Genomic DNA, 25,454 nt, shown 5'->3' with positions numbered 1-25,454 from the left:
AATGACAGCACAAAGACAGTATAAAAACTGAATAATGGAAATATAATGCCCCTTCTTTACCTCGTGCTGACTCTTCGTCCTCTGATACGTAGTAAAGCAGAGTAATGTTATTAATGCGTAGATCTACAGCCTATTGATAGGACGCGCTGTTTGGTTGCTATAGAAACTAATGGGCGTAAAGCAGCCAATCGGGTTCCTGTGACTGTCTCCAACAACTTGTCCGTGTTTCGGTATTACTCTATGAGACGCCGTACTAAAGACTATGCACTAGCAATATGCTGGCGGCCATTTTCTCGGAGAACAGTGGTTCACACATAACGTTCTCACACTTTTGCCTCTAGTGATGGGAGAACGGTCACTGGCAGACGCTGTAGTCGTACGCTCTGACGTCAGCGCGTTCGGAAGAACGTGTGTGCGTAACGTTTCCGTGTGCTCTCGGCGGTTCTGCTCGCTGTGGGGTGTTCTGAACGGCCGGCATCATGGCCTCCACTGCGGCGGGGAAGCAAAGGATCCCTAAAGTCGCTAAGGTGTGTACAGGGGGTTAGTGGGAGAACCGCAGCTGCGCTGAGGAGTAGTGTATGCTGAGGGTAGTAGTGCGGCGGCTCCAGCTCTTATTTACCGCTAGTGTGATCACATCTAGGTGGGGTATTACTTTATCATATTGATCTTCTAGATCAGTGATCAGCCATCTTTGGCTACTACATCTACCAGCATTCCCTGAAAGTGGACCGGCATGGTAACCCATGAGCAACCCAGTACAGTGGTCCCTCAACATACGATGGTAATCCGTTCCAAACGGACCATCGTTTGTTGAAACCATCACATGTTGAGGGATCCGTGCAATGTAAAGTATAGGACAGTGGTCTACAACCTGCGGATCTCCAGATGTTGCAAAACTACAACACCCAGCATGCTGGGTGTTGTAGTTTTGCAACATCTGGAGGTCCGCAGGTTGTAGACCACTGTTAGAGGAAGTTGTACTCACGTGTCCCCGCCGCTCCGGACCATAACCGCTCGTCACCGCTGCCTTGGATGTCGCCGTCCATCGCTGTCACCGCGTCCCCTGATGCTCCGGCAAGGCCTCTGCTTCCCCGGCATCCGCGCTATCCGTCGCCGCCATCACGTCACTACGCACGCCGCTCCTATTGGATGACGGGACGACGTGATGACGTCGATGGAGAGCGCCGACGATGCAGAGGATCCTGAAGAGGACGCGCCGGGGCCCCGAGGACAGGTAAGTGATCGTCAGCGGACCACACGGGGCACCGTAAACGTCTATCCGGTGGCAGCTGAAGCAGTCAGCGCTGCCGGATAGCCGTTTATGCGATGGCCCCGACATACAAAAGCATCGTATGTTGATGCCTCTGAGAGGCCATCGTATGTTGAAATGATCGTATGTCTGGGCCATCGTAGGTCGAGGGGTCACTGTATCGATTTATGTGACCTGATGGGCAGACAGGGGGCACCCTCTCCTTCTGTCAGACAGCTTAGAACTGTGTTCTGCAAACTATGGACCTCCAGCTGTAGGAAAACTACAACTCCCAGCATGCCCGGATCACACTTAGGTGCTGCAGTGGAGATATGGAGCGGCCCAGTAGCTGAATCCAATCCTAGTGACTGCAGCATCTAGATCAGTGTTCCCCTCACATGTAAAACTGCAATTCACATCACTTATTCCAGGTGTAATCTGTCCGGCATGATGGGAGTTGTAGTTTTGCAACAGCTGGAGAGCTGCAGATGAGGGAAAACTGATCTAGAAGGTTAGATAGAGGAGGGGGACTAGTGAGGATGTTTATCCCAGCTGTGATTGTGCCCTGATATACCTCACCAGTAACAGTGTAATGGGAGACTGGGGAAATGACAGCACACTGCAATACATTAGTATCACAGTGCACTGTAGAAGCAATCCAGAGACCTCATATTTAAAGGGGTACTCCACTGTAAACATCTTATCCCCTATCCAAAGGATAGGAGATTAGATGTTAGATCATGGGGGTCCCGCTGCTGGGGACCCCCACGATCCCTGCTGTGGCATCCCTGTCATTCGGTGCCAGATGATTGGCAATGCCAGCCGTCATGCCCCCTCCATTCTTGTCTATGAGAGGAGGCCTGACTGCTATGTACCAGCTGTCACACCCCTCCCATAGACATGAATAAAGGGGGCAGATCATGAACGCGGAAGATGGAAGTCACTGCCAGCCTGGAGAATAGCGGGGGTCCCCAGCGATCTAACATCTTATCCCCCTATGCTTTGGCTATGGGATGAGATGTTTACATCGGAGTACCCCTTTAAGTCTCAAGTGAGCTAAAAGTGAAATAAAAAAAATCAAAATTAAAAAATGTGTTAAAAATTAATATCACCCCTCTTTTCCCGTTTCTAAATAAAAACTTCAAATCATTATCAGTATCTGGAAACGTCTAAACTATTTAGATATGTTATATTAATGTTTTTATCACCTCGCATCCAAAAAGTGAGGAAAAAGTCCCTTTGACTCTAAAATGATACACAAAAAAATATATATATATATTATATATATATATATATATATATATATATATATTAAATGGACAAATGCAGAACACAAAGAGGATGAAATAAAAAATGGTGGTTTATTCCATAATGTAAAGACAACATTTCAGTAGCCTCCCACTACCTTTTTCAAGTCGGGATGTGCTGCTTCTATTTGGACTGGGTTGCCATTACCCCTTCCCAGCAGTTGACCCAAATGTACATTATGGTTGTCCGTGCCTGAACGCACCATGTCATACGTTTATGGCGTGCAGAAGTTCTGAGTGACTGCCGCCATCAGTAGCTAGGACCCAGTTAGTGATGTACTTTAGCAATCACGCAAATGTCCTTCATTTAACCCCTTAAAGGGGATGTCCAGCAAAAGAAACAACCTATGTAAGGTGTCTAAAAGTATAATAAAACAACTTCCTAATATAAAGCTGTTAGCCATACTGCACAGATCTCTCCATATAAGCTGAGCAGTCTGGCGTGTGGCTGTGATTTCCCGTCACACACTCTGACAGCAATCTGCTCCTTCCCTCCATCTGTCTTAAAATCTTAGGAGCAGTAATATGTAGGGGTGTGAATCGCCAAGAATTTGGTGATTCGATTCGAATCGCGATACCAGTGTGGCGATTCGATATATCCCGATATATCGCGATACCGTCTAGGTGACGATACATCGCGATATATCCCGATACATCGTCCACCTGGGAGCATTCATAGATCCCAATAGATGCCGCTGTCAGCTTTGACAGCGGCAATCTAGTACTCCGGTGCTCACTTTTCTCATGTTATACCGTCCGGGCTGCAAAATAAAAGAAAACGCACTTCCTCTTACCTGCCAACGAGCTCCCGGAGCTCCGGTACAGGTGTTCGGTCCCCGGGCTGTATTCTTCTTACTTCCTGTTAGCCCGGCACGTCACATGGAGCTTCAGCCTATCACCGGCCGCAGTGATGTCCCGCCTCGGCCAGTGATAGGCTGAAGCTCCATGTGACGTGCCGGGCTAACAGGAAGTAAGAAGAATACAGCCCGGGGACCGAACACCTGTACCGGAGCTTCGGGGGCTCGTTGGCAGGTAAGATAAAGTGCGTTTTCTTTTATTTTGCATAACATGAGAAAAGTGTGCACCGGAGTACTCCTTTAATAGCCAGCCGCGGCGATCGCCGCATGCTGGCTATTAGCGGCGGCCCCCGGCTACTGAAATCAGCCGGGGGTCGCATAGTACGGAGCGGGCACGAGTCGGAGCCCGCTCCATACACCCAGAGCGACGCCGTGTCAGATCCTGCCTGCCCGGCTCCACAAATGTGGAACTTTTATCTCCTGATGCCCAGGACATGCTGTTCCGGGCGTCAGGAGATAAAAATTCCACATCCCTAAAAGAATCGATTCAAAAATATTTTGAATCGATTCAGTATCGGCAAATGAAAAAATCGCGATTATCGCGAGAATCGATTTTTTTCTTACATCCCTAGTAATATGAGCTCCCCTCTTCACATCAGTGGTCTCGTCCTGATCAGACCAGAGAAAGGGAAGGGAGCTGTGTTTTCAAAGAGTGTAATGTGACGTCACAGCTCCAAACACTCAGCTCATTAGAGAGATCTGTGCACTATGGCTAATAACATTATATGTGTGAGTTCCATTATTGTACCATCTGACACCATAAAAAGGTTGTTTTTATGGCTAAAAACAATGGCAATCAGGGCATGAGTGCCTGATGGACATCCCTGCAACATATCTGCAGGGTGTTGATTGTTTTTTATGGCAGCTTTCTGCCACCTCCGTGCATTCCACAGGGTGATCTTCTAAGGCCGTGTTCACAATGCAATTCCCTGCAGAATCCACTGAAAGAATCAACATGTCTATTCTTTCTGTGAATGTCGGAATTTCCGCAGCAGAAACATCTGGTGTGGAAATTCTGCTGTGTGAACAGTGCGGCAGCATCCCATTGAAATCACTTGCTGCAGTGCAATGTCCATGCTGAATATTCCATGCAGATATTCCGCACAAATCTGCCATGTGAACGTGGCCGTATAGAGTCTCCTAGCAGAGAGCAGATCTCACTAATCATTGCTATGGCATTCATTATTTTAAGCAATTAAAGCATCTATATATATATGATGCTTGAAAAAAGGCTCCAGGAGGAGCTGAAACGTTGTAATGCTGACATGAGACATTAAATCACTTATTTTGTTGGAGTGCTGCGCCTGTATCTGGTTCATATATATATATATATATATATATATATAACTCAATGGGGGAGATTTATCAAAACCTGTTCAGAGAAAGAGCGGTGCAGTTGCCCATAGCAACCAATCAGATCACGTCTTTCATTTTTTAAGAGACCTGTGAAAAAATGAAAGAAGCAATCTGGTTGCTATGGGCAACTGCACCGCCTTTCTCTGAACAGGTTTTGATAAATCTCCCCCAATGTGTGTGTGTGTGTGTGTGTATGTTCCAGCATCACGTCCAAACGGCTAAAGATATTAACATGAAACTTGGCACACATGTTACTTATATGTCAACAAACATAGGATAGGTGATTTAACCCTTTCTCACCCCCATTTGCCAGGGGCGGGGTTTATGTTTAAAGTCCCATACAAGTCTATGGGAAATATATGTTACTGCATAACTTCCAAACGGCTGGAGATATTTCCATAATACTTGGTCACATGTTACTTATATGTCCACTTAAAATATAGGATCGTTAATTTAACCCTTAACTACCCTCATTTATGAGGTTCAGGGTTTTTGTTTAAAGTCCCATGTAAATCAATGGGAAATGTACATTCCCACATAACGTCCGTACGGCTGGAGATATTTCAATACCTGCTACACATATTACAGGTCAGGATATGAGGACGGGACAGGAGGTCGGGATATGATAACAATATATGAGGACGGGATATGAAGTCAAAAGCTTCCTCCTTTGTTTATTTTCCTCCCCAACAAGGATGAGGAAGGAAAAACCAGGCAACACCGGGTACTCAGCTAGTTACTTATAAAAGTCACCTAGTGGGACCTATAGTGTTACTGTCATTTCCAACAACTTTTGATATGTCAAAAATTGAGATCGCGTCAGGTCTCACTAGTAAGAAACTCATTAGAAACTGCCTGGAGCTGTCACTTCTGACTCCCCGGATGTAACTCCGTTCCGACCTTTTCTCTGTATAGGTCTATACAGACTTGTACAGAAAAAAAGGCTGGATCTCCTGGCTGGGGAGTCAAGCGATTGCTGTGGGTCTCAGTAGTTAGTCCCGGTGTGATGAAAACTTTTGACATGTCTGGGCAATGTGCCAAAAGCTTCTTCTGACATTCTTATGACCGTGACCCTTTAACAAGTGTATTTAACAAATATAAATAAAAATAAAAGAATGAATGGTTAAAGGGGTTATCCAGGAAAAAACTTATATATATCAACTCGCTCCAGAAAGTTAAACAGATTTGTAAATTACTTCTATTAAACAATCTTAATCCTTTCAGTACTTATGAGCTGATGAAGTTGAGTTGTTCTTTTCTGTCTAAGTGCTCTCTGATGACATGTGTCTCGGGAACCGCCCACTTTAGAAGCAAATCCCCATAGCGAACCTCTTCTACTCTGTGCAGTTCCCGAGACAAGCAGAGATGTCAGCAGAGAGCACTGTTGCCAGACAGAAAACAACAACTCCACTTCAGCAGCTGGTAATTATTGAAAGGATTAAGATTTTTTTAATAGAAGTCATTTACAAATCTGTTTAACTTTCTGGAGCCAGTTGATATAAAAAAAAAAAAAAGTTTTTTCCTGGAATACCCCTTTAACCCCTTAAGGACGCAGGACGTAAATGTACGTCCTGGTGCGGTGGTACTTAACGCACCAGGACGTACATTTACGTCCTGTGCATAACCGCGGGCATCGGAGCGATGCCCGTGTCATGCGCGGCTGATCCCGGCTGCTGATCACAGCCAGGTACCCGCCGGCAATGGCCGACGCCCGCGATCTCGCGGGCGTCCGCCATTAACCCCTCAGGTGCCGGGATCAATACAGATCCCGGCATCTGCGGCAGTGCCGCTGCTGCGGGGATCCGATCATTCGGAACGCCGCACGGAGGTCCCCTCACCTTCCTCCGTCCGGCTCCCGGCGTCTCCTGCTCTGGTCTGTGATCGAGCAGACCAGAGCAGGAGATGACCGATAATACTGATCTGTTCTATGTCCTATATCTATAGAACAGATCAGTATTAGCAATCATGGTATTGCTATGAATAGTCCCCTATGGGGACTATTCAAGTGTAAAAAAAAATGTAAAAGTAAAAGTGAAAAAAAAGTGAAAAATCCCCTCCCCCAATAAAAAAGTAAAACGTCCGTTTTTTCCTATTTTACCCCCAAAAAGCGTAAAAAATAAATTTTAGACATATTTGGTATCGCCGCGTGCGTAAATGTCCGAACTATTAAAATAAAATGTTAATGATCCCGTACGGTGAACGGCGTGAAAAAAAAAGTCCAAAATTGCTACTTTTTTTCATATATTTTATTTAAAAAAAATTATAAAAAATTTATTAAAAGTTTTTATATGCAAATGTGGTATCAAAAAAAAAAGTACAGATCATGGCGCAAAAAATGAGCCCTCATACCGCCGCTTATATGGAAAAATAAAAAAGTTAGAGGTCATCAAAATAAAGGGATTAAAAATGTACTAATTTGGTTAAAAAGTTTGATTTTTTTTAAGCACAACAATAATATAAAAGTATGTAATAATGGGTATCATTTTAATCGTATTGACCCTCAGAATAAAGAACACATGTCATTTTTACCATAAATTGTACGGCGTGAAAACAAAACCTTCCAAAATTGCGTTATTCTTTTTAATTTCCCCACAAAAATAGTGTTTTTTGGTTGCGTCATACATTTTATGGTAAAGTGAGTGATGTCATTACAAAGGACAACTGGTCGCGCAAAAAACAAGCCCTCATACTAGTCTGTGGATGAAAATATAAAAGAGTTATGTTTTTTAGAAGGCGAGGAGGAAAAAATGAAAACGTAAAAATTAAATTGTCTGAGTCCTTAAGGCCAAAATGGGCTGAGTCCTTAAGGAGTTAAAGGGGTACTCCGCTGCTCAGCGTTTGGAACAAACTGTTCCGAAAGCTGGAGCTCCTGACATCGTAGCCCCGCCCCCTCATTATGTCATGCCCACCCCCTCATTATGTCACACCCTGCCCCCTCAATGCAAGTCTATGGGAGGGGGAGTGACAGTCATCATGCCCCCTCCCATAGACTTGCATTGAGGGGGCGGGGTGGGACATAATGAGGGGGTGGGGCTATGACATCACAAGCTCCCGACTCCAGCATTCGGATCAGTTTGTTCCAAACGCTGAGCAGCGGAGTACCCCTTTAAATAGAAAGTCACAGCATAGTTTCTTCCCACAACAAATAATCTTTAAAGGGATTCTGACAGCAGGATCAGCCACATTAGCCTGAATATACAGGTTTATATTACTGGTGATGAAAGCGCTGTGTACCTGGTCCAAATGCATCTAGCCATTCCAGAGATATCCTTATCTTTGCTAACATGCAAATTATTATTTGTGTGCGATGGATGTGGCTCCAGGTCCTTCAGCGATGTTCTTCTTATCCCCCCGGTCATATATCCCCTCCCTCCTTTATCAATATCTATTTACTCTTCACTCTCAGGTCACCTAGAAATGTGAAAGTCTGTGTGATTGATTGCTGGGTTAGTAGCCAGTGCTCATGTGACTCCCTACACCCGGAAATCTCACGCATTTTGGATATTGACCCCCTTCTTTATACTGAGTATCTGCATTATTTCTTTGTATATGCATTTTTATTTTTTCTTTATGAAGTAAACTCGTCTCACTGTAGACCTATGTGTGGAGCCTCTGGAGATCCAAGTTCCTTTTCCTCGTCTCAACTTGACTGTGACAGGCCCCGTTTTGGTCAGTCCTTGGCAGCTACCTCCACTCCATTAGTACCCCTATTCTGAGAGTGACAAGTGCTTAGTTCGCCCAGTGTTGCTCTCCCTGACATTCTGCAAAGTTCGATGTGGAGAGACGTTACACAGACAGGGTGGTACAGTTGCAGTGGTAATCATACAATGCCCAGCGAGTTCTTTGCTTAAAGGGTACCTGTCATCAAAAAATCTTTTTATATATTATAGATTAATGTATGCAGAATAACTTTCCAAATGCATGTTATAAAAAAAAAAAATATGCTTCTTTCTATTTAATTTTCCACTTTGAAAAAATGACCACTAGGGGTCTCCCTACCAGTCCTGTCCGCACGCCCTTTTTATAGATTTCAGACTCATGCTGGAGTCCTAAATCTCAGACTGCAGCCGGGACACAGACAAGCTCAGCACTGCTCCCTTCCTATCAATCAGACAGGCAGGAGCCAGCACTGTGCTCGTAGCACAGCAGGGCATACTCCTGACTCTGCCTTACTGCATGCCCTCATTCATTTCACTATCTGAGTCCGATCTTTCTTCTCTCTGCACATGCAGTTGTAAACAGAGAGAAGATTCAGAGCTGCCGGCTGCTGTGTTCACAGCCTCTACGCCTGGCCACGCCCCTTCCTCCCTCACACTAGGACAGCTGAATGTGCAGCCAAGAAGACAATAAATCAGGTAGAAAGAGTGGGTTTTGAATTAAAAGAAACACAGGGATATTGTCAGGGACAGATTGGGGGGGGGGGGTTTAGGGAGAGTTTACATCATGATAGGTAACCTTTAAGCCCTTTTCTAATAAATAGGACTTGTATACGGAAACTCCCTGAGTGCCTATACAGTTGCCCCTAAGACTACTGTGCAGCGACTCTCCACACAATTCTTTGCAGAAGAAGTTGGAGAGCAACACTGGACTTGCATTGCTAAAGGGGTACTCCGCTCCTATACATCTGTATGATGTCTGATTGCGGGGGTCCCACCACTGGGGACTCCCACGATCTCCCTGTTGCACCCAGCGTTCGTTTAGAGCATCAGATGCAACGGTGGATGCTCGTGACGTCACTGCCACACACCCTCAATGCAAGTCTATGGGTGGGGCGTGATGTTGTCACGCCCCCACCCATAGACTTGCATTGAGGGGGCGTGGTCGTGACCGTGAGCCTCACAAGCCTCCTCCACGCATCGAAGTTCCCTCGGTGCACCAGATGTCTGGGGTTCCGCAGCCAAGATCATGGGGGTCCCCGCGATCAGACATCTTATCCCCTATCCTTTGGATAGGAGATAAGATGTCTTGGGGTGGAGTAACCCTTTAAGGTGAGATTCTAGAACGGTCTAAGGTAATTGTTCTCCTTTAGCTCTGTAACATTCGTCTGTGGTGCCTAATGGATTTTGCAGATTTTCGTCAGCTGGAAAGCCACAAGTCGGGGAATGTTGGTATAAAACAACCCAGACAGAAGGGTGACATAAAAAGGTAACATTTCTGTACCACATGGATGATGCTGTTAACTCTTTAATTCTCCTCAGGTCAAGAATAAAGCCCCGGCTGAGGTGCAGATAACAGCCGAGCAGTTGCTTAGAGAAGCTAAGGAGCGAGAACTTGAATTACTGCCACCTCCTCCCAAGCAGAAGATCACAGATGAAGAGGAACTTAATGACTACAAGCTAAGGAAGAGAAAAGTAAGTCCAGTATGGCGTAAACTAAGCCTTCATCCTCACTTGCTTATTTGGCTCCCCGAGTGAGTAAATCCCAAATAACTGTATGATTTCTTTATTCACCAGTCATCTAGGACTTTATAAAAGTACCATCACAGACCACCAGCACCTTTTACTACAGGCCTTTGGCTTAGTAACTGTATGGCAAGTACCTGATTGTTTTAATCATTTTACAAGCTTAGTTGCTTGATGGTTTCATTAGGCTACAGTCTCAGGTGGCAGAACATGCCATGTCCTCTACACAGAAAATCTGCAGCATTTACTTTACCAGTGGATGAGATTATATAAACTATATCCTGCTGAAAAAATCTGAAGTGGAAATTTTCCTGTGGTGCAGATTTTAAAGGGGTTATCCAGGAAAAAAAAAATGTATATATCAACTGGCTCCAGAAAGTTAAAAAGATTTGTAAATTACTTCTATTAAAAAATCTTAATCCTTTCAGTACTTATGAGCTGATGAAGTTGAGTTGCTCTTTTCTGTCTAAGTGCTCTCTGATGACTCGTGTCTCGGAAACCGCCCAGTTTAGAAGTAAATCCCCATAGCAAACCTCTTCTACTCTGTGCAGTTCCTGAGACAAGCAGAGATGTCAGCAGAGAGCACTGTGGTCAGACAGAAAAGAATAACTTAAAGGGGTTATCCAGGAAAAAACTTTTTATTATATATCAACTGGCTCCGGAAAGTTAAACAGATTTGGAAATAACTTCTATTAAAAAATCTTAATCCTTTCAGTACTTATGAGCTTCTGAAATTAAGCTTGTTCTTTTCTGTCTAAGTGCTCTCTGATGACACCTGTCTCGGGAAACACCCAGTTTAGAAGCAAATCCCCATAGCAAACCTCTTCTAAACCGGGCGGTTCCCGAGATAGGTGTCATCAGAGAGCACTTAGACAGAAAAGAACAACCTTAACTTCAGAAGCTCATAAGTAGGATTAAGGATTAAGATTTTTTTAATAGAAATAATTTACAAATCTGTTTAACTTTCTGGAGCGAGTTGATATAAAAAAGAAAAGAAAAAATTCCTGGAATACCCCTTTAAATCTTCAGCATATCCATGGTTAGATACACTGTGGATTTATTTCATATTTTGTCTGTTGACTTCGGTGGGAAAGACTAAGGGGGAGATTTACCAAAACCTGTGCAGAGGCAAAGTTGCCCATAGCAACCAATCAGATCGCTTCTTTCATCTTTCAGATGCCTTGTTAAGAATGTAAGACAATGTTTCCCAATCAGGACGCCTCCAGCTGTTGCAAAACTACAAATCCCAGCATGCCCGGACAGCCAACGGCTGTCCGGGCATGCTGGGAGTTGTAGTTTTGAAACAGCTGAGGGCTCCCTGGTTGGGAAACACTGATGTAAGAAGCGAGCTGATTGTTTGCTATGGGCAACGTTGCCTCTGCACAGCTTTTGATAAATCTCCCCCAAAGTACTTAGGTGTTGCTGATTTTGCTGCGGATGAAAAATACGTTTACTTTTTTAACTTTTAGTACTATAAGTAGAGGAGCAGGTAATCCTGTATATGCCTGGACTCTCTGCTTCTGTAGAGTATTGAATGGCAATTCATACATTTCTGTGTGCATCACCGCTCACTGTACATTGTTGAGTACTTTGAAGTACCCGGCAAATGTAGTAAGCAAAGCAAAATACAGAACTGTGCAGGAGCAAAGGAGACCAGGGATAAATAGGAGGCAAATTCAGACCAAAACCAATCAATCCAAAGCCATCATTAGGCACAGATTGGGGTCTGCAGCCCCTTTCATCCTGTTCTTTCTGTAATGGTGTTACCTCAATCATTATTGGTGATTTTTGCAGGATATAATGCAGCAGCCTTGACATGTCTAATGTATTCACTTTCAGACCTTTGAAGATAATATAAGAAAAAACAGAACTGTTATTAGTAACTGGATAAAGTATGCACAATGGGAGGAGAGTCTAAAGGAGGTGCAAAGGTATGTATGCGGCAGAACGTCATTAGGGAGGATAAAGGGGAACAAACTGTTCCGAACGCTGGAGCCGGCAGCTCGTGACGTCATAGCCCCGCCCCCTCTTGCCGTCACGCCCAGCCCCCTCAATGCATGACTATGGGAGGGGGCGTGACAGCCGTCATGCCCTCTCACATAGACTTGCATTGAGGCTTATTTTTTGCGCCACCAATTCTACTTTGCAGTGACATCATTCATTTAACCCAAAAATCTACAGCGAAACGGATAAAAAAATCATTGTGGGACGAAATTGAAGAAAAAAAACGCTATTTTGTAACTTTTGGGGGCTTCTGTTTCTACGCAGTAAATTTTTCGGTAAAAATGACACTTTATCTTTATTCTGTAGGTCCATATGAATAAAATGATACCCTACTTATATAGGTTTGATTTTGTCGCACTTCTGGAAAAAATCATAACTACATGCAGGAAAATTTATACATTTAAAATTGTCATCGTCTGACCCCTATAACTTTTTTATTTTTCTGCGTATGGGGCGGTATGAGGGCTTATTGTTTGATCTTATTGTGATCTGAAGTTTTTAGCGGTACCATTTTTGTATTGATAGAACTTTTTGATCGCTTTTTATAAATTTTTTCATGATCTAATAAGCAACCAAAAATACGTTATTTTGGACTTTGGAATTTTTTTGCGCGTACGCCATTGACCGTGCGGTTTAATTAATGATATATTTTTATAGTTTGGACATTTACGCACACGGCGATACCACATATGTTTATATTTATTTATTTTTATTTACACTTTTTTTTTTTTTAAGGGGGTGATTAGAATTTTAATTAAGGAAAGGGTTAAATCACATTTATTAACTTTTTTTTTTTCCTACACTTTTTTTTTTTGCAGTGTTATAGCTCCCATAGGGACCTATAGCACTGCACACACACTGATTGCCAGCACTGTTCACTGCAAAGCCATAGCTTTGCATTGATCAGTGTTATCGGCGGTCGATTGCTGCATCTCAGGCTTGGAGCAATCAATCACCGAAGGGACACGCCGGAGGCAGGTAAGAGGACCTCTGCACGTGTCCCAGCTGATCGGGACACCACATTTTCACTGTGGCGGTCCCGATCAGCCCCACAGAGCAGCCGGGAAGCTTTCACTTTCGTTTTAGACGCGGCGTTCAACTTTGAATGCCGCGTCTAAAGGGTTAATGGCGCGCGGCACCGCGATCGCTGCTATTAGCCCCGGGTCCCGGCTTCAGATACATGCCGGGACCGACCCGATATGACACGGGGTCACCGCGTGATCCCGTGTTATATCGCGGGAGCCTGCCAAGGACGTAAATATACGTCCTTGGTCGTTAAGGGGTTAATAAAGGCTCCCAGAATTAAAGTATAACCCGTCATTATAAACAATCTCTTTGTATGCCTTAGAGACATATCAAAATGTCAGGATTTAATTGTTCAGACCCCGACTGATCAGTAGAACGAGCAGGGAGAGAAGTAGTGACTGTCTATGTGAGAAGGACGGTCTCATAAACTTACATTGAGTCTGTCCTGGTCAGGTGAGAGAGAGACTGCTGAGCACACACTTCTCCTGGCTCATTCTGCTGATCACTCAGGGTCTGAACAACCACACCATCACCAGTGTAAACCTTTGGTATGTCTCTGACATATCAAAAGTTTTTTTTTGGGTGGTTGACGTGATTGTGAACACTTGTAAGTCATGCAGATGTGCAGTGGTAATACTGGCTAGTAGTATTTAGCCCCCCGACTGGTTGTAGTGCCTTTTTTCTTTCCCTTTTGTCTTCACAGAGCTCGATCGATATACGAACGTGCCTTAGATGTGGATCACAGGAATATTACATTATGGCTCAAGTACGCCGAGATGGAGATGAAGAATCGCCAGGTTAACCATGCACGCAACATCTGGGACAGAGCAATCACCATCCTTCCCAGAGTCAACCAGTTCTGGTAAGCAATCTAATCTGGGAGGGCATGGAACACTAACTGCCTTCTCAGAAAGTCCCTTTAATGTAGCACATTTCATGTTTCATTGTAAAGGTACAAATATACCTACATGGAGGAGATGCTGGGAAATGTGGCGGGCACAAGGCAAGTATTTGAACGCTGGATGGAGTGGCACCCTGAAGAACAAGCTTGGCATTCTTACATCAACTTTGAGCTTCGGTACAAGGAGGTGGACAGAGCGCGTACCATATATGAAAGATATATCCTTCCCAATGCTAAAAGGTTTGATTATATACACAGTGTGTATGGCATGCCTGGTACCCAGTTAAGGTGGATGTTTGGATCTTTGTGACAATGTGTTTCCCGGCAGCCTGTGTAGCAAAGAGGGGTCCCAGCACACACAATCATCCGCTTCCTACAGATGCTCTCTGTTAACCATCATGACTCTCTGGCTTTCAGGGTCTATGACAGACGTGACTTGCTATAGTTGCAGCGAGAATATCTAGGAAGTGGTAGGCCATGTGTACTGGGCCCCTTGTCATTATAAAGGCTGCTGTATGCACGTAGGGTGCCTCTGGACAACCAGGGAATGTGCTGTGTCCCCCCCCCCCCTGGCCACAGGTAAGAAACAGGGAGGAGGTAAAAACCTCATAAATAGCTACTCCTCTCAGCTTCCACAAATCTCAGCCTATAGCCTACCCCACAAACTCTCTCATAACGCACAATGCATCCCTTACAAACAAATAGATCTTTGGTCTGGTTCCCTCCCCTTATTTCTAGAGATGAGCGAACTTACAGTAAATTCGATTTGTCACAAACTTCTCGGCTCGGCAGTTGATGCCTTTTCCTGCATAAATTAATTCAGCTTTCAGGTGCTCCAGTGGGCTGGAGACTCTTTCCTACGACTGTATCCACCTTTTCCAGCCACCGGAGCACTTGAAACCTGAACTAATTTATGCAGGATAAGTCATCAACTGCCGAGCCGAGAAGTTTGTGACGAATCGAATTTACTGTAAGTTCGCTCATCTCTACTTATTAACTCCCTCCCACCCATCTGTACAGATCCCTCATTAAAGGGGTACTCCAGCTTTTGATACCGTATCCCCAGCTACAGGAGTACAGTGCTCGAATATCTCTGGCGCTTCCATTGAGTTGCATGGAGAGGGCGTATCGCTCCTGTGCTCAGTGCATGAGAACATTCAGGCTCTGTTCTGGAGATCCAGTGGGGGTCTGGCTGCTTATGCCCAATTCTGTGGTGGATAGGTGATAAGGTGTGAAATTCTGGAGTACACAAAATGATGGTATAGTGTTATAGTCTAGTCATGCCCACTTTACCACTCAGCCACGCTTCCTTGTCAACTGAGGTGCAGAAAGGGTCTAAAATGCATTTTAAATGTGATTCAATTAATGTATACAATCTTTTGTTGCATATTGAGCCAAAAATCGGGTGTTTGCAATAGCAAATCTGTTCTGCGTTCTTTGCCGGACTTTTTCATTATGTGCCGATTTCCCTTAACAAATGTGCACTTGTCATTATACACCCTGATGTAAAGAACTGGATCAAGTACGCCCGCTTTGAAGAAAGGCACGGCTATATAGCTCATGCAAGGAAGGTTTATGAGCGTGCTGTGGAGTTTTTTGGGGAGGATCACATGGATGAGAATCTGTATGTAGCATTTGCCAAATTTGAGGAAAATCAAAAAGAGGTAAGTTTATTACTTATAGTTACTTAATATGGTTTTCCAAATACATCTTAATTGTATATAACTGTCTGGGCTCATGGATGCCAGTCCTTTAGTACAGAGCCATGCAGCCTCTAATAAACCACATGACTGTATACCAGTGCTGTGGAGTCGGACGAAATTTTGGGTACCTGGATTCGGCAAACAATGCACCAACTCCTACTAAATTTAGATTGGAATAAAAATAAAAAATAAAAGCAAGGTTCCAATTCACAAAAAGTTATAATTAATGACTTCTCTACTGTAAGAATAAAGACCAATGCATGCAGTGCCTCACGTAACCGCAAAATGAACACGTTAAGTGACCGTGAATAAGCATGCTTTACATGTGCTTCACTATTTGGCACACAACGCACAGTTAGGAGCGGTAATACTTATACTTTCCATAGTGTTGTGTTCTGCTGTTACAGGGAACCCATGGGTAACCTAGCCTCTCACTGATGAGGGATTAAAGGGGTTATCCAGGAAAAAACTTTTTTATATATATCAACTGGCTCCAGAAAGTTAAACAGATTTGTAAATTACTTCTATTAAAAAATCTTAATCCTTTCAGTACTAATGAGCTTCTGAAGTTAAGGTTGTTCTTTTCTGTCTAATTGCTCTCTGATGACACCTGGAAACACCCAGTTTAGAAGAGGTTTGCTATGGGGATTTGCTTCTAAACTGGGCGTTTCCCGAGACAGGTGTCATCAGAGAGGACTTAGACAGAAAAGAACAACCTTAACTTCAGAAGCTCATAAGTACTGAAAGGATTAAGATTTTTTAATAGAAGTAATTTACAAATCTGTTTAACTTTCTGGAGCCAGTTGATATATATAAAACATTTTTTTTCCTGAATAACCCCTTTAAGTAAATATGTTTTTTGCAGGACTAGAGACACTTGTATAAGTGAAGGGAATGGAGGGTCAATAGTTCAAGACTGAAGCTTTAAACCATTGGAAAAACTGCTGCCATTCAGCTAAGGCTATAAAAACTTGTAAACTTGATAGTAAGCTTAAAGGGGTGCTCCGACCCTAGATATCTTATCCCCTATCCAAAGGATAGGTGATAAGATTTCAGATCACCAGGGTCCCGCTGCTGGGGACCCCTGGGATCGCCGCTGCAGCACAGCACTATCATACTGCAGAGAGCGAGTTCGCTCTGTGCTTAATGACGGGCGATACAGGGGCCGGAGCATCGTTACGTCACGGCCTCGCCCCTCGTGATGTCACGGCCCACCCCCTCAATACAAGTCTGTGAGTGGGCGTGGCGGTCATCACGTCCCCTGTCCTAGACTTGCATTAAGGGGGTGGGCCGTGATGTCACAAGGGGCGGAGCCATGACTTCACGCTGCTCCGTCCCCTGTATCTCCTATCATTACGCACAGAGCGAACTCGCTCTGTGTAGTAATGAAAGCGGGTTGCCGCAGCGGCGATCCCGGGGGTCCCCAGCAGTGGGACCCCGGCGATCTGACATCTTATCCCCTATCCTTTGGATAGGGGATAAGATGTCTATGGGCGGAGTACCCCTTTAACCCCTTAAGGACCGGGGGTTTTTCCGTTTTTGCATTTTCGTTTTTTGCTCCTTTCCTTTAAAAAATCATAACTCTTTCAATTTTGCACCTAAAATCCATATGATGACCTATTTTTTGCGCCACCAATTCTACTTTGTAATGACGTCAGTCATTGTGCCCAAAAAGCTACGGTGAAACGGAAACAAAAATCATTGTGAGACAAAATTGAAAAAAAGCCGCCGTTTTGTAACCTTTGGGGGCTTCCGTTTCTACGTAGTACATTTTTCGGTAAAAATGACACCTTATCTTTATTCTGTAGGTCCATACGATTAAAATGATATCCTACTTATATAGGATTGATTCTGTCGTACTTCTGGGAAAAAAATCATAACTTCACGCCGTGGCCCCACGTTATAGATCGGGAGTGGACACATGACGTTCCAGTACGTCATGTGTCCTTAAGGGGTTAAACTTTAAACATGACTATGGGATTCTACTAGGGAAATCATGTTTTATAATAAATGCCCCTTCCTGGATCCTTCCACTGCCCTATCTTCAGCAGCAGATCAGCACACAAACTGTTCAATACAGTAGACTGTTGGCTTCCCAGCCAGTAGTCCTGTGGTAATGACAGGTATGTTACCTTTCTTTCCTTCAAGGAATGTATAAAATACATTCACATATTAATACAGAGGAGTCAGAGAGTCTGAATCGGAGTTGGAAGTACAAAGAAGTCGGAGTCGGAACATTTATCTACCGACTCCACAGCCCTGCTGTATACTGTAATTATTTCTTTTTTATAGTGCCCTCAGTTCCAGGACACTGTACATATGATACATACATAACACAGATGTATATAGAGAACGTGCCACACAGTAAATGACAAGGGCATACAGTCTAAAAGGAGGGGGAACCGTGGATGAGGACAGCTGGCCATCTGTTAACAGGGAAGCAGCAGTAATGGCCCTCTTATGGCTTGAGACATCATGTGCAGTAAAAAAAATATCATCATGATAAAGGGGTATTCCAGCTTTATACATCTTATCACCTACCCAAAGGATAGGGGATAAGATGTATGATCGCAGGGGACCCCCGCCATAACAATGCAGCCTCCGGCTTTCGGTTCCGGGCGCTGCCTGACACGGGGACGTGACATCACTGCCACGCCCCCTCCCATAAACATTAATGGAGGGGGTGTGGCCGTGACATCACATCCCTGTCTCGGAGGCAGCGCCCAGCACAGAATGCTGGGGGCTGCACCGAGATCACGGGGTTCCCCAGCGATCATACATCTTATCCCCTATCCTTTGGATAGGGGATAAGATGTATAAAGCCGGAATACCCCTTTAAATGTCGATGTGAACATAATAAAGTTCTTCGAATTGTGGTGAGATCCATGGGGGAAAATTTACACCACATGAAGACAGTCCTGATGTGTGACCTTAGATGTAATATTAAAGTTGTCCACAAGAAGGCAGTATTGCATTTCATATAAGCTACATGACTTTTAGTTTGATTATTGCTAATACTACAGTAAGTGCAGTCTTTGTTCCACTGCGAAGCTTTGGAGATGTGAAGCCTTTAATAGAATATTTATTTTACACTTTGTTATTACCAGTTTTGACTTAAAGGGGTTATTCAGACTTTTTGATGACCTATCATCTGGATAGGCAATCAGAATTAGATTTGCATTGTTAGGTTCTGACTCCTGGTCCCTGCGCATGATCAGCTATTTGAAGGGGTTATCCAGGAAAAAACTATTTTTTTTATGTCAACTAGAAAGTTAAACAGATTTGTAAATTACTTCTATTAAAAAGTCTTAATACATTCAGTACTTATGAGCTTCTGAAGGTGTTGTTCTTTTCTAAGTGCTCTCTGATGACACGTGTCTCGGGAACCGCCCAGTTTAGAAGCATATCCCCATAGCAAACCTCTTCTACTCTATGCAGTTCCCGAGACAAGCAGTAAGCACTGTTGCCAGACAGAAAACAACAACTCAACTTCAGCAGCTGATAATTATTGAAAGGATTAATATTTTTTAATAGAAGTAATTTACCAATCTGTTTAACTTTCTGGAGCCAGTTGAGAGATAGATAGATTTATTTATATATATATATATATATATATATATATATATATATATATATATATATATATATAAATCTAAGTTTTCCTGGAATACCCCTTAAATATTGATGGCCTATGCAAAATATACACCATCACTTTTTTTTTTATTTAGCTTGTATAACACCCTTAAAAGGGCATCTAAATACTAAGTGTAAAAAAGACTTTAAGGGTGTATTCCCATCTGGACATTTATGGCATATCCACTTAATGCACTGTGACTTATTTGGTTTTATTTCTAAAATACATTAAGTAATATATACTTGCTTTGCTTGTGTCAACTGTCTTATTTTCCCTCCTGTATAATCCAGTCAGAACGGGTGCGTGTCATATACAAATATGCCCTGGACAGAATCTCGAAGCAGCAAGCCCAAGAGCTGTTTAAAAACTATACTATTTTTGAAAAGAAGTATGGTGACCGTCGAGGTATTGAAGATATCATTGTGAATAAGAGGAGGTTTCAATATGAGGAAGAAGTCAAGGTAATTCATGACATTTTTTTTCCAAGACATTAGCTTTCATGTGTCCATTTTGTTGAATTACCCTGCCAAAGAATTGTCATTTTTTTCCTATAAGGCAAACCCTCACAATTATGATGCCTGGTTTGACTACCTGCGCTTGGTGGAAAGTGACACAGATGCAGACACTGTCAGAGAAGTGTATGAACGGGCCATAGCCAATGTCCCACCTACAAAAGAGAAAAGGCACTGGAAGAGATATATCTACTTATGGATTAATTATGCCTTGTATGAAGAGCTAGAGGCAAAGGTATAAAGACAGCAACCCTACTGTATTATTTGTTGGTAGAGAATACTTATCAACTACAAGATCAACTTTTTTTTTTTTTTTTTTTTTTTTTTTTTTGTGATTTACAGGACCCAGAGAGGACCAGACAAGTATATCAGGCTTGCTTAGAGCTAATACCCCACAAAAAGGTAAAAGAAGTCTATTATGTTCTGAGGGAACTAGAAATGGTTTAGGCTCCATTCATACTGTAGCATGTGTCCGAAGGTTCAGTATATATGTTTATGCTAATGGATGCCTCTGGATACTGGACTGCACTATTCCACAAAAATAGTGACCCCAGACGAATACTGACCAAATGGACTCTCGTGGCCTTCGCCCAGTGAATGGAGAGGCCTGTGGCTCCATTTGGTGTATGCAGTGGGAGTTTTTCTGACACAGATGACAAAAGCGACTTACAAACACAATGGGGGAGATTTATCAATACCTTTGTTTAGGAACACAGGAACAGTGGAGCAGTTTCCCATAGCAACCAATCAGAATTCTTCTGAAAAATAAAAGAAGCAATCTGATCTGTTGCTATGGGCAACTTGACCACTGTTACTCTGCACAGATTTAGCTAAATCTCCCCCAATGTGCAAAGAGCCTCGGTGGAAATTCACTAAGACTGCCATTTCACATGCCGCTCTTTAAAAAAAATAAAAATAATAATAATTCTTTCCATTGTATATAGGAAAACAAACCTCTACCTACCTTCAGCGCTCCCAACAATGTCTTCAGTGTCCTGCTGCAGAGTGACTATCGTCTACAGCAGTGTTTCCCAACCCAGTCCTCAAGGCACACCAACAGTCCAGGATTTACATTTTTCCCTGTTCTATTCCTATGGAGTAACTGAAAAAACCCGGACTGTTGGTGTGCCTTGAGGACTGGGTTGGGAAACACTGGTCTACAGAATATCTTCTGGCCAAGACAGGACATCGCTGCGGCTAGCGATTTGCTGAGCTTTAGTTTGACACATTGGTTGATAAAGGTGCCCTTTTAAGGGGTACGCATTTCTTAAAACATCAAGCACTGCCGCCCTTTTGAAATCTATACTAGCTCTGAGCTATCATAAATTTCAGCTATCTTTCTAATGTAAATTGAAGTAGAGTGGGCAAGTGGATCGTCATGAGGGACAAGTAGATTTTGCTCAGTTTTAGTCCCGTGGACAAGTAGTTTTTTATTACATTTCCACACCCCTGTCTTTTTAATTGGGAGAACTTGCACAATTGGTGGCTTACTAAATACTTTTTTGCCCCTCTGTATTTGATAGCATGCTACCACTCATTGGTTTCAATAAGATTAGAGGTTGGCAACGGTTTCTGTAACCTTTTCCAGAAAGTCTGTTAATAATTCCCTTTATTTTAGGTTTTCATTGATTTTGGAGATTTTAAGATTTGTTGGAAATTTTGCAGTACTTTTGCAGCTAGAAATCTGCACCACATTGTGCAGATTTGACGTAGCGTAAAGAAGTAGGGATTCATTATTACTACTAGACGTCCTGCTCCTGTACGGCTGTGAACAGTGATGCATACACTACTCAGAACTGCATGTATCACTATTTACTAAATGTACAGTACATTCTCTGCTCACTATTGTATGCATCACCACTCTCTACAGTAAGTGGACATTCACCAGGCCACATGCAAGGATGTTAAGTGCATACAGTAGTGGATAAACAGAAGTCCCAGCTCCTGTACATAAGGGGAGATTTATCAAAACCTGTTAAGAGGAAAAGTTGCTGAGTTGCCCATAACAACCAATCAGTTCGCTTCATTTCATTTTTTGAGAAGACCTCTGAAATGAAAGAAATGACCTGATTGGTTGCTATGGGCAACTCAGCAACTTTTCCTCTTAACAGGTTTTGATAAATCTCCCCCATATAGTACAAGTTAAAGTAAATGTATTTCAAATAACCACAACCAAAGTCTGTAAATGTTAATGGCGAAATCTGCAATAAATCCACAGCAGATTCAACACAACAAATGGCATGCTACATACTTAAAGGGGTATTCCGGCTTTATACATCTTATTCCCTTTATATTCCGCTGCCCGTATGGACATAAGCAGAAAGAATGAACGTGTTCATTCTTTGGCGGAATTCTACTTGACTGCATTGCCCTCTACGAGACAGCGCACATCCACACATTCCTATTGCTGATGATTTTGGCGGCGCCTGTTGCAAGCGCACATTCATCCGGCCAAAATTCTTCGGATGAATGTTCGAAGTGTAAACAAGCCCTTAGTCACTAAATTTCATCCACTTTGCTGCAGAAATTAAGTGCAGAAAATCTGCAGCATTTTCATCACTTGCATGCAGCTATAGGATCTAGTATGCATCCACTTTAGAGAAATCTCACTGTGTAATAATATGAAAGAAGAATGTCAGAAGGCTTTCCGTATTCAGCTCTAGTGTTTGCTGACATCCCCTTCACATACAGTTGGTATTTGTTTTCATAGTCTTTTCCTATTTTTGTCTTTCAGTTTACTTTTGCAAAGATATGGTTAATGTATGCACAGTTCGAAATCAGACAAAAGAATCTTCCATTTGCTCGAAAAGCATTGGTAAGTGTAACTATGTATGTATTTTTACAACTTCCACTGTGGAGGTAGCCGGAGGGCTTACCTCTCATCCCATGGCTGCCCTATGGATCTGTATTTGATTGAGGCTACCTGGAGCAGGCTCAACCAAATGAGCACAGATCAGTGGAGTTCAATAGAACTGCATTGATCTCTATGAGGTATCGAATGATTTCTTCAATTTGTACCCCCATAACCTAATCACAGGGTAACAATGTTCCTTAGAATTACTCTCCAGGTTTGCCTTTTACTGCTTTCTAGCAGCTTTTATCAGGCTAAAAAAGCTTTATAAGACAGGCAGCAACAGTTGGATAGGCGTGGTTATGGCCCGCGGCCGCCACGCCTATCTCCTGTATGTCATCGCTAGGACCGCTGTGTGATTGGTTCCAGCACATAGGCCCCTTTATTATCTTTATCTGTGGCGGCGAACATACAAATGTATAAGTAAAACAAGTGCCCGTTCTCCTATTAGGTTACAGTGCTGTCACAGGGGGTTAGTATCATAGCAAGCGGCAGAGTATTACGCTGTACATTGGGGCCAGGGGGGAGCGCTTGCTATGAAAACTAGCCGCCCGCAGCACCGGTGATGTAATCACAGCATACTGGGGCCATCAGGAGAGAGCGCTTGTGGCCCGCAGCACCAGGAGACAGTTTTCTTCACATCACCGGCGCTGCAGGCAGCTAGTTTTCATAGCAAGCGCTTGCTCCCGGCCCCAGTGCGCAGCGTAATGCTCTGCCGCTTGCTATGCAAACTAACCCGCTGTGACTGCACTGTAACTTAATAGGAGAATGAGCACTGTAAACTGATAGAAGCACTTGTTTTACTTATACATTTGTATGTTCGCCGCCACAGATAAGGATAATATATGGGCCTATGTGCTGAGACCAATCACACAGCGGTCCTAGTGATGACATACATAACCACGCCTATCCGACTGTTGCTGCCTGTTTTATAAAGCATTTTTTAGCCTGATAAAAGCTGCTAGAAAGCAGTAAAAGGTATACCTGGAGAGTAATTGTAAAGAACTTTGTTACCCTGTGATTAGTTTATGGGGGTACAAATTCGTGACAGTTACGTTAAAAAAAAAAAAAAAAAAAACCACACACACACATTAACCCCTTCCTATATTAAAAGTTCACATTACCTCCTCGACCCATTTTCCATATAAAAAATATGTAAACATAATAAACCTATTTGGTATTGGCGCGTGCGTACTTGTCCGATTTTTAAAATATAACATTATATATCCCATACGGTCAATGGTGTTAACATACCAAACTACCAAACCACAGAATTGCGTTTTTTTTATATAACGTCATATTGCTGAAAAAATTAAGTAAAGAACGTTCAAAAAATTTGACCAATACCAAAATGGCACCAATACAAAAAGCAGATAATGGTGCAAAAAATTTGCCCTCATACAGCCCAATATATGGAAAAATTAAAAAAAGTTATAGGGGTCAGAATTTTTTTTTACAAATTTAAATAGGTTCAAATTTTTTTAAATTAGTTAAACATGACTGAAACTAAACAAATTGGTTATTGCTGTAGTAAAACATGACCGAAACTAAACAAATTGGTTATTGCTGTAATCAGGCTGCCCTAAAGTATCAGAATAACATGTTTGACCACAAGGTCAATGGTGTAAAAAAGAAAAACCCCAAATTTGCAAAATTGCTTTTTTTTTTCAATTCTACCTCACAAATAAATATTTAGTTTTGTTTCGGAGCATAAGTTATGGGAAAGCGAAAAATGTAATTACAAAGTAAAAACAATTGGTCCCGCAAAAAATAAGCCCTCATGTGGGTCTGTAGATGAAAAAATTATTTCCACACCCCTAAAGCTTTTCCCTATTCTGTGCAGATAATTTCCACAGAAAGGAGTACAGAAAGAGGTGACACCAGTAGGATACATAAGACAATAGCTAAAGCTCAGAGGACAGCCTCCTCCTCCCTGGGGAGTGAACACTAGACAGATCACAGAGCATGCCCGAAAAAATGTAAAGCATATCTCAAAAATGCTGTTAAAACAGCTCAAGAAAGCTGGCTGCTACCACAATGTACTAAAATTAAAAAAAAATTACAATCAGAAAATAGAAACAGATGAGACAAAAAAAACATGTACAGTGGGGCAAAAGAGTATTTTCAGCCACCAATTGAGCACGTTCTCCCACTTAAAAAGATGAGAGAGGCCTGTAATTTTCATCATAGGTATACCTCAACTATGAGAGACAGAATGAGAGAAAGAAAATCCATAAAATTACATTGTCTGATTTTTAAAGAATTTATTTGCAAATTATGGTGGAAAATAAGTATTTGGTCAATAACAAGTTCATCTCAATACTTTGTTATATACCATTTGTTGGCAATGACAGGTCAAACGTTTTCTGTAAGTCTTCACAAGGTTTTCAATCACTGTTGGTGGTGTTTTGGCCCATTCCTCCATGCAGATCTCCTCTAGAGCAGTGATGTTTTGGGGCTGTCCCTGGGCAACACAGACTTTTAAATCCCTCCAAAGTTTTTCTATGGGGTTGAGATCTGGAGACTGGCTAGGCCACTCCAGGACCTTGAAATGCTTCTTACGAAGCCACTCCTTTGTTGCCCAGGTGGTGTGTTTGGGATCATTGTCATGCTGAAAGACCCAGCCACGTTTCATCTTCAATGCCCTTGCTG

The 25,454-nt window shown here is 42.8% G+C and overlaps 2 protein-coding genes across 4 annotated transcripts in view; one reads left to right on the top strand and one right to left on the bottom strand.

Annotated features, from left to right (window-relative positions):
- The window catches only part of CFAP61 (cilia and flagella associated protein 61), a 337,213-nt gene extending 336,982 nt beyond the window's left edge, over positions 1–231 (bottom strand). For all 3 annotated transcript variants that reach the window (XM_056567635.1, XM_056567636.1, XM_056567638.1), the window contains exon 1: positions 61–231. The gene's annotated coding sequence lies outside the window, so the exon portion shown is untranslated. The remainder of the gene's footprint in view (positions 1–60) is intronic.
- A 140-nt stretch (positions 232–371) lies between these two features.
- Positions 372–25,454, top strand: part of CRNKL1 (crooked neck pre-mRNA splicing factor 1) — a 60,088-nt gene continuing 35,005 nt past the window's right edge. The window contains exons 1-10 of the mRNA XM_056567639.1: positions 372–527; positions 9,968–10,120; positions 12,011–12,102; positions 13,905–14,063; positions 14,154–14,320; positions 15,588–15,766; positions 19,730–19,900; positions 19,995–20,186; positions 20,294–20,353; positions 22,686–22,766. Coding sequence (XP_056423614.1) covers positions 480–527; positions 9,968–10,120; positions 12,011–12,102; positions 13,905–14,063; positions 14,154–14,320; positions 15,588–15,766; positions 19,730–19,900; positions 19,995–20,186; positions 20,294–20,353; positions 22,686–22,766 — 1,302 coding nt within the window. The 5' untranslated portion in view covers positions 372–479. The remainder of the gene's footprint in view (positions 528–9,967; positions 10,121–12,010; positions 12,103–13,904; positions 14,064–14,153; positions 14,321–15,587; positions 15,767–19,729; positions 19,901–19,994; positions 20,187–20,293; positions 20,354–22,685; positions 22,767–25,454) is intronic.

The sequence above is a fragment of the Hyla sarda genome, chromosome 3, assembly GCF_029499605.1.
Source record: "Hyla sarda isolate aHylSar1 chromosome 3, aHylSar1.hap1, whole genome shotgun sequence".
In the NCBI taxonomy this organism is placed as follows: Eukaryota; Metazoa; Chordata; class Amphibia; order Anura; family Hylidae; genus Hyla; species Hyla sarda.
This window is presented reverse-complemented; position numbering and strand designations above follow the sequence as displayed.